The sequence below is a fragment of the Sphaeroforma arctica genome (assembly GCF_001186125.1).
Source record: "Sphaeroforma arctica JP610 unplaced genomic scaffold supercont1.161, whole genome shotgun sequence".
Taxonomy (NCBI): domain Eukaryota; class Ichthyosporea; order Ichthyophonida; genus Sphaeroforma; species Sphaeroforma arctica.
This window is the reverse complement of record NW_014040397.1, coordinates 112,158-121,861: the sequence shown is the minus strand read 5'-3', so window position 1 is coordinate 121,861 and position 9,704 is coordinate 112,158. Positions and strand designations below refer to the sequence as shown.

The following is a 9,704-nucleotide window of genomic DNA, read 5'->3' as shown; positions in this document are numbered from 1 at the left end:
CACCAGAGTAGTAAAATATACACACTTCCAAAGTTCCACAGAGTCACAGTCTCACACAGTATTTATTCCACAATCCACAGTTCCACACCTTACAACAAAAAAAAAACTATCTGATTTTTTATTAAAAAAACAAAAAATAGCCTTCTTGTATCATAGATTCATAGAAGGCCATCTATACATATTTTGTTTCTGTTTTGTTTTTTTAAAAACAAACACATGTCACAGACCAAAATCAAAAATTAAAACAAAATAGATTTTAGGACAAACAGAAATCTAAAAATACTCCGAATGCAATCGTTATTCCATTGGATAACGAAGCAATTTTTTTTTCAATACTGAGATACATACATACCACTTTTATTTTTTAATTCGGTGGAACTCCCATGGAAGTTCATTCACACACAGTACACTGGAGTCTGGACAATGCACTTACCGGCTGCCGCCTGTTGGAGTGCTGGCGCGTGCCGTTTGTCCCTTTTGTCACTTGTGTTTAGTGTTGTTGTTTTTTTAAACAAATACATATGTACATAAATATATTGTTTTTCTTTTTAGAAAAATATATAATTCGAGTCGTCGAACTTTTTTTTATAGAAATATATTCTACGTTCAAGCAGGATCACAATCTGTACAAATAAATTATAATAAGTATAAAATGGCACGATATTTGGAAGCAAGTATTTATTTCGAACAATGAAGGGAAATGCAACATCACTACGTGAGACCTACCTATACGAGCACCTTTGTCGGAAATTTGCTGATCATGAGAACGTTACCATCGATATGCTTCGTTTTGAATCACACAAAATACAAGAGAAAGCTAAAAGTTTGTTTGGACAGACCAGTGCGGAAGATGTAGCTAAGCACCTGGAGCAAGATAGTGGGTTGGTAGAAGTTGCTTTAATCGGCCAAACCGGTGCTGGAAAAAGTACGCTATTCAATGCTCTTACAGGTATACGATTTGGAAAAGTATCTCAGTATGATCTGGAAGCCGTGTCTAGGAATGTGCTCAGATGCGAGTCTGATCCGAAATTGATGCGAGGACAGGTGAGAATAGAAGTGCTCTATCTCTCTGAGACTCAATGGGAAGAAGATCGAAACTCGCTTAAAAATTGGGCTAGCGATGATCTGGATGAATTACGTGATATCTTGAGAAATTTAGGGTATACAACGAGAAACAAAACGGAAGTGGAGTTAGATGCGATGCTGGATGAAGTCCCTCCCAATCTGGTGTCTAAATTCGGTAAATGGGTTACCTATAATACATACTCGTCATACGAGTTAGCTCGTGTTGCGCTCAGCGAGTTCGACAATGAAGGTGAAAGTATAGCTGAGATCAAAATTACAGCCAACTTCGAAGAACGGCTACCGCCAAATATCAGCCTGGTCGATGTTCCTGGTCTGGGCGATTCCAATCCACTGCGAAACAACAAGTCAAGGCGCTTTCTCAAAGAAAAGCGTCCTTATGTCTTCCTCTGTTTGGCTAGAGAGGCGGGGAAGGTTAAGTACGGACCTTGGACAATGCTAAATTCCGTAGATGATTATGTTGGCGTAGAAAAAGTCACAATAGTAAGAACCAAATGGGACGGTACACGTAAAGCTATCCATGTCGATCGTGATTTGGACTACTTTCAAGGAATGCTAATGAAGAAGTATCAGCTCAAGGGCAAGATCGAATATGGTGATGAAAAAGATTACAGTGGGGAAGACACAGATAAAGATTTCGTTGACGATACTGATGAGAATCCTGACGAATTAGCATACAAACGTGATAGAATGAAGATAATCAAGAGCCTGCAGCAGATCAAGGCAACAATACGCGAGGATGATACATGCGACACTGATGCTTTGCCCGCGATCGTCAATTGCGCTCAATACAAAGACTTCGATGTGGCCCCAGTCCTTCAGAATCTGAAAGCTTTAGCAAAAGCGCATGGGAAATCACTTCTGATTGAAATTGCGGCCGTCGCAAACGGATGGCATTTTTTTGAGCGCGATAATTTTATATCGGAAACGGAGAATTTAAATAGTTCTACGTATCTTGGTAGTCTAGATACACGAATACGTGACCGAGCAGTAAAAACACAAACTATGAAATATGTCCGAAGGCTGCTGGAGCACCAGCTGAATCTTTTCGGATCTAACTATAGTGGACTACGATTTGTTTTAAAGCAAAGGGGTCGAGGGGAGGTTATGACATACTGCGAGAAAGAGCGGCAGAGGAAATTTGTCGATTTGAACAAAGAGATGCTATCAGGGTTTGAGCAGTCTACGAGATTACTCAGAATTTATCTACGGGACTTAACTGGAAAAACTTTGCCATGGAACCCTCCGCATGCGGTAAAGTCCAAAATCGAGCGCCTACAACGAATTATGATCAAGGACGAATTCGAATCCAAACCAATTGCAGTCATCGCCGAAATCATGAAAAGGGCGTATGTATGTGTAGGAGGGAAGGAAGCGGTGAAACTTACAAAAGCCAACATCTTGAGATTCTATGATTCACACAAAGAAGAAATCGCTTCAGCCGTTGCAAACTGTTTGATTAGAGTGAGGGAGAAAGCTGCTTCGAATTTGCTAAAACTGGTCAGCGAGACTCTTTCAGATTACAACAGAATAGGAAGCCTTTTGCAAAAGGTGACCAGACCCGACACTCCCTCTGACCAGAGCATGGCACGTCTGCGACTTCACGACGGAAGTGAACAGAGCAGAGTCCGAAAAAAGTCTCGCCCAAATTGAAATCTACATATATGCGTATTAACCCCCCCTGGTCGGATGGCCCTGGTAGTGAAGTGTCGGAGGCAGTCTTGACAGTCTGTCTATTGCAGGCGGAAGAAACAAGCAGTCGTTTTATGCAAGCCGACTTGATTGAGTCTTGAATTGAATTTCCATATGGTGCACTCGCGTATAGATAGGGTTGGGAAATGCTTATACTTGAGTCCATTAAATAGACCGTCCGATCAAAGAGTTAATTAAATATTTAGTGTAAATTGCTCAGAATGACCAGGTCCCTATTTCTATTCACTTGTTGAGTGTATTCAATTTTCAGTCATGGACTCGTGCGTATGCGTATATAATAAGTAATTATATATGGCTATATGCGTGCCTGGATAGGTATGTGTACATGAGTATGTCAATATATATGTATATGGGAATGTAAACAGGCTCGTGTATGGCAAAGTGGATTGGTATGTCTATGTGTGTGCGAATAGACATGTGTATGGCCATGTTGATAAGTGAGTATTATATATATATATATATATATATATGTGTGTGTGTGTGTAGTAATATGGATAATATTTATGTGTATATATATATATAATATATATATATATATATATATATATATATGTATATATATATATATATAATAATATATATATATGTATATATATATATATATATATATATATTCATTTTTATAATATATATATTTATATCTATTTCAACATCCGTATAGTGTCAGTACACGTAAGGGTAATATTAAATGTATAGTATTTACGGAATATTCCGGGTTGAAAATGCCTTCGTCTGTTTACCCTGGATAGAAATATCCCATCATCTGGTAGTGTATGGTGCATTTGTATACATACATACTCGGTATGAAAAGCTCACAGCAATAATCTATCACCAAACGTAGTGAACCAGACATTCATAATGTACATATGTAATTGCAAAGGCATCGCTGTATATTTATGTATATGTCACAACTCTAGAGAGTGCATATAGAAACACTTCTACAGAAATTCTTGTACATACTGTCCATTCCCTGTCTTACGAACCTGCGCCCTTATAGGTATCAACTTATAGGTATCAATAAACTAGAATAACGCAACAAAGACCAACATGCGGCCATAGAAACAAAGTATCCATCCCGTGCACTCGTGTATATTCATATCCTGAACGATGAAAGAAAGAATCTCAGTTGCGCCACATACGACTTTGACATACTTGATCCATCCCAGGCGCAGTGGATAAGCAGCGTGATTAAATCCAATCCTCTTTTGTCATCCCATTTCGAATTTCTCATACTTTATCCATCCAAAGCGCAATCGAATAGCGGTGAGATATAATCCAATCCTTCTTTCTCCTTCCTAATTTCGGGTTCCTCATACTTCATCCACGCAAAATGCAATCGATAAGCAGTCCAACATAACTTGCGGATGTCATCGGAAGGAAATCCCATTCCCATTCTGCCATTTTGAGACACCCCTATCCAATTTGTGATTTTCCTCTCTAACTCGGTTCATAGTTCAAATTCCGAAGCACATAGTTTCTTACATAACTTTATTGTTTGTATTGGAATCCCCATGGATGGTGCTGTTGCATATTCGATACTACTAAATAAGCAAGTACTTGTCGACGACGACGCCGATGATGACGCAACAGAGCGTTCTCCATTAAACACTGCACGTGCCTTGACACCGGACCCATACTATTCAGCAGGTTCAAGCGCCTATCCAATCCACCCACATACGACTAAATGCTGTGTGTAGTGTAAGTATCAACCAGTGAAGGCCGCATCAGGGCATTCAAGGCCCAAATTGTTCTCCCCACGGTGCGTGGTCGTTTGGTTTATATTAATAGTGTAGAACTAATTCACCAGCAATTGCCCACTAATTTACCTTGTCGCGATGAGCACGTCGACCTACCGCATGGTACACTCGCCTGTCAGATGCAAACACACTCCGGTAGTCTCTGTTCACATGGCGGCTGGCTGGGGACCACTGCTGATCTCTGCAAGATTCATTCCGTACTGAGGTAGCTCGGCTCGAACCTCCTCCTTAAAAAATATAAAGATGGTAATATATATATATATACATATATACACATACAGATAAATATATATATATAAAGATGAGGGATAGGAACGGACTTCCAACACTTTTACGCTCGATTAGAAGGCTTCTCACTTTACACATGCCATAATATATACGCTTTCGATTGGCAGTGAATGATAATATAAACACTCTGTGGGCTAGCGGCGACTTTATGGCACTAACATAGCATACTGAAAGAGCTCCCACTCTTCAAATATCAATGTGTATATACTTATCGATGATGTAAGTAAGCGTGCACGCATGGCCCTCTATCCACAGATAGTTTATTCTACTCATCGCATACTAATGTTCCTCATCGTGGCTAGTGATAGTTGCCTCTATAGTATTGACTTACAAGAACCAAACAGTTCGACAAACCTATTCACACTCGTCAACAACTTATTGACTCTTTTACGCTTGACATACCATCCCATAGTGCGAAAACAGTTCAAATAAACCTATTCACACTCACTACAAACGCATTGTCAGTCACTTGCACATTGGCAGTGTCAAAACAGTTTAACAAAATTTTCCTACCCACTCAAAACGTACCGACAGACACTTTTACGTTTGACATACCATCCCATAGCGTAAAACCCAGTTCGACAAACCCATTACCACTCGCCAAACACGCATATAACAAGACGCTTTAACGTTTTGACATACCATTGATTTATCTGCGTGCCAGAAGATGAGCTTGCTATCCTTCAGCACCGGAGGGCCTACGGGCGGTGTAGTTGCTCGCACAGGAGCCGGCGCGGCACTGCCAGGGACTGGTGCAGATGATGGAGAGGTATGTTAGTAAACAGATAAGGATAGTAAACGAATACGGATAGTAAACAGACAAGGAAAGTGGTCAGGAGGTTGACGATGTACAGGATAGATATGTGCAAAAGATATGTTAGCAAACGGATAAGGATAGTAAACGGATAAGGAAGGTGGTCAGGAGGTTGACGATGTACAGGATAGGTATTTGCAGAAGATATAAGTAAACGGATACGGAAGGTTGTAAGAATGTTGACGATGTACAGGATACTTATGTGCAGAAAGTATGTTAGAAAACGGGGCTTCAAGACGAATGGGATAGAGATGTACAATATGTATGGTGGTAAACGGAAAAGGAAGGTAGTAAAAAGGTCCGACTTATAGGAAAGATGTGTCAAATAGTGTGATAGTAAACCAATAAGAAAGGTGGTGAGGAAATTGAAGTCGTCAAGGATAGAGAAGCACAAACAGTATGTCAATAGATAGACAAGGAGGCACTGGTGGAAATGATAGAGATGGACAGAACGTGAGTCAGTAGATGGATAGGAACGGGCGAAAGAAGGGGCTCAAGATGATGTATAAAAAAAAGTGAACGTATCATTGAATGGCAGAGAGAGCGAGAGCTCACAGATGCACCGCGAGTTTGTCGATATACAAGATAGCGGAGTTCTGACTGAGTAGTTAAAGTGGTGTACAACTTCTGTCGATAGGCAGTAAAGGAGCGGCTGACGAACGAGTACTGGATATATTTACAAGAGGGATGTATAGACAGAGCAGTTGGGCAATGCGTCAGTTTGCTCACAGCAGGTTATAACATAACAATCCTATCAACCTGGATCGCTCTACATTAAGCTTAGTCAAGCAGTATCTACATTAAGCTTAGTCAAGAAGTACTTACCTGCAGGCTCCTCCTTGGTGTACGCCTGGAACGCGGGCGGTGGTCCCGAAGGCGCGGCGGAGTAGGCCCCAAATGCCGGGGGAGGGCCGCCCTGTTAAGTGAAAAAAAAGGACCGGCCGTATGAGTGAATGCTTTGGTGCATGGCTTGCAGTCCATGGGCTGGTAAAAAGACTTTCAGTTCTAGTTCCAGCAAGCCATATCATCTACAACATCCTCTTAAATGATCGCCGCTATAACAATCCCCTTCCAATTATAAACGGCTTGCTGACCACGAGCGGGTTCGGTTGCATGAGGGAGGGGTGTGTATTGAATGGCTCTGCTATAGTGACGTTCGGTACAACTCTGGATGCACATGACCATACAAATTCGAGCGGTATATATGGGAACACTCACGCATGCCTACATTTCTGAACTTATACCAGGTATAGCTTCATATTAAAGCGCGCTAATATTCTAAAACATGTCGCAAGTCCGTACCACGTGCTTCCCCAGGCATGCCTACGAGTACATGCATATATACACACAAATGCACACACCCAAACAAGTAGAAAAAGACTACATATCCATATATACGTAAACTTACCGAGGGTGGTGGTCCCGGGGAGGACCGTTGTTGCCCTGGAGGGCCGTTGTACATGCCCCCCATTCTCGGAGGGGGGCCATTTGGCCTGAAGTTGGGGTCTCCACGATAGCCTGGAGGTGGACCGTTCATACCAGGAGGTGGACCGTTCATACCCGGAGGTGGGCCATTCATGCCTGGTGGGGGCCCGTTTCTGCCAGAATTGGGGCCGTTCATACCAGGAGGAGGTCCATTTATGCCTGAGGGAGGGCCGGTAGGTAAGCGATGAGACAGCATACGAGATTGGGATCAAGAATGGGAACGTGATATTCAATGTTTTGCTTGAATGCTTCGAGTTTGAATACAACGAGTACTAAACTTGGACACTCAGATGAAACTTGTGATATATATATATATATATGCATATATATATACATATATATATATATATATATATATATGTGTGTGTGTGTGTATATCTCACGACCTTACCTCCTTGCCCTTGTGTATAATAGATTGAAGGCGGGCCATTTGCACCCTGTCCCGGTCCGGAAGAACCGGGTGCAGGTGCACTGCTACCAGAAGGTACTACAGGTTTTTGGGACGTCCCGGAACCATCTGTTAACGAAACCCAGCACTCAATGAGATTCGCATACACTCAAACGCATACATACGGTATGTAGAAAAGCGTGGGACGGTTCGAATACTCTCGAATGGGACTGGTATACATCATGTGTATCCGTGTGTAGGGAGGCATGTGACGGAGGCTTTGGTAGGTGTGGGCTGTAACAGTCTTCTAGCAGAAAATTGTTCCTGTGTACATCTATGTGCCCTAGACTGACTATATATGCACTGGTCCCCGGTTGGCCCCTTTATGAATTGGTTTGGACAACAAAATCAATACTACACACTCATAGTACTAGATTAGGGTTTATCTGTTTATATACAAGCCGCAGATACATTTGAAAGTATTTGTTTGGCTGACCGCACACTCTTCTTCAGCGACATCGTACGCACTAGAAATATATCGCGTATACATACAAAAAAACAAAGACTGGGATGAACGTAAATCCGAGATCCAATTCTGTAGGTAGACACCTGCTGAGCTAGCCACAGATCCATTGTTCCCCAGCGATAATGCACCATGAGTTATCACTACATAAATACGGTAAGAACATATAGACTATCCCTCACGCAAACCATGTACGTAAACAAAGAAGTCTAAAGATATATTTGAACATAGATACGATCATTACCTGCTGAGCTATCTACAGACGCACCCGGCGGCCCGTTCTGTGACTGTCCTGGGGCGCTACCCGCACCAACAGACCCTCTGGTAGATCCATCCGCGGCCAAAGACGTACGAGTCTGACTTTGTTGGTTCATTGGGTTCGAGCCTGGGCTTTGGCCTGGGTGTGGTCCTCCTGGAGCTGAGTTCGGCGAACCGGTATTTGAGTTTTGGTTCATACCGGTATTGGGTGGCTGATTAGGAGGAGGGCCCATTTGTCCCATTTGCCCTGGCATGCCCATACCTAGAGTTGACAGTAAAATGTTTTATGTGAGGTTCTTGTCTGATGACAACCAGGAGCCTCATAGATCATGTATTCAATGCGAATATCATGCCAATACAGACCAACGCACACAATCAACTAGATTTGGCTTACTACCAACAACTACTTACCCATCGGTCGGCCTCCATTCATCGGTCCTGGTGGCCCCATTCCGGGTGCGCCCATGTGACCCATCATATGGCCCCCCATTTGTCCCATTTGTCCCATATATCCAGGCATTTGCATCGGTTGACCAGGCATTTGACCAGGCATTTGCATGTACGGGTTGTATCTGGAGGCAAATGATTTACCGTTAGAAAAGTTCCCACAAACACACCGAGTGCATAAACTGCGTTTATCATATCACAGCAGCACTCTCCTATAGATACATGTCAGTCCCCAATAAATGATCAGCACGCATACATGACCCCTATCGTAAAACTCATCTATACGCGCATATGTTGCGAACTGACTATATGATTCATCGGAGATCTGTATTTTCCCATAAAAAAATTGCTAGTGTACTCCACAAACGCCCTGAAGACATACATACCCTTGCTGCATTTGGGGATTCATGCCGTACATCTGCTGCGGTGGCATGCTCATATGCTGCGTATTCATTGGTTGTTGCATCTGTGGCATTCCATAGTTAGACTGTTGTGCATTGGGCCCGGGAGAATCAAGTTTTTGTTTCTTCTGCTCCGGGCCGTCTTGTGGTGCCAATCCTCGTTCGACTGTGAATATGTTTGATTGCGTAATTACAATATTTGGCATTAATTCGGAAAAAAAACACTCGATAAACAGAGCTTCAACGACTACATCCGTCTATAACACAGTCAGCAACGATAGTATCTGCACAGCATTCCGATGTCTCCCATTCCGATTTTCATATGCATATAATCGGAAAAAGCATTGATTATTGTCGAACAAGTGGTAAATATATAATATTATCTAAGAATCGTAGCGAACGCAAAGAGATATACATAGCATGTGTCCGTGTGAAGAACACATATTTATATATATATATATATATATATACGTACATGCATACATATATACATATATATATATATATATATATATATATATATATATATATACTATATATATATATA

The 9,704-nt window shown here is 41.9% G+C and overlaps 2 protein-coding genes across 2 annotated transcripts in view; one reads left to right on the top strand and one right to left on the bottom strand.

Annotated features, from left to right (window-relative positions):
• Nucleotides 1–690: 690 nt before the first annotated feature.
• On the top strand, nucleotides 691–2,993 carry SARC_03249 (hypothetical protein; the record flags this gene model as incomplete). Its single annotated transcript, XM_014302974.1, has 1 exon — nucleotides 691–2,993. One exon carries the CDS (start codon nucleotides 691–693, stop codon nucleotides 2,734–2,736), a length of 2,046 nt encoding a protein of 681 aa, XP_014158449.1. The 3' UTR covers nucleotides 2,737–2,993.
• Nucleotides 2,994–4,255: 1,262 nt separating this feature from the next.
• Nucleotides 4,256–9,704, bottom strand: part of SARC_03248 (hypothetical protein) — a 6,141-nt gene continuing 692 nt past the window's right edge. The window contains exons 2-9 of the mRNA XM_014302973.1: nucleotides 9,143–9,323; nucleotides 8,721–8,881; nucleotides 8,296–8,571; nucleotides 7,532–7,657; nucleotides 7,064–7,299; nucleotides 6,481–6,571; nucleotides 5,484–5,590; nucleotides 4,256–4,780 (exon numbers count right to left, since the gene is read on the bottom strand). Coding sequence (XP_014158448.1) covers nucleotides 4,700–4,780; nucleotides 5,484–5,590; nucleotides 6,481–6,571; nucleotides 7,064–7,299; nucleotides 7,532–7,657; nucleotides 8,296–8,571; nucleotides 8,721–8,881; nucleotides 9,143–9,323 — 1,259 coding nt within the window. The 3' untranslated portion in view covers nucleotides 4,256–4,699. The remainder of the gene's footprint in view (nucleotides 4,781–5,483; nucleotides 5,591–6,480; nucleotides 6,572–7,063; nucleotides 7,300–7,531; nucleotides 7,658–8,295; nucleotides 8,572–8,720; nucleotides 8,882–9,142; nucleotides 9,324–9,704) is intronic.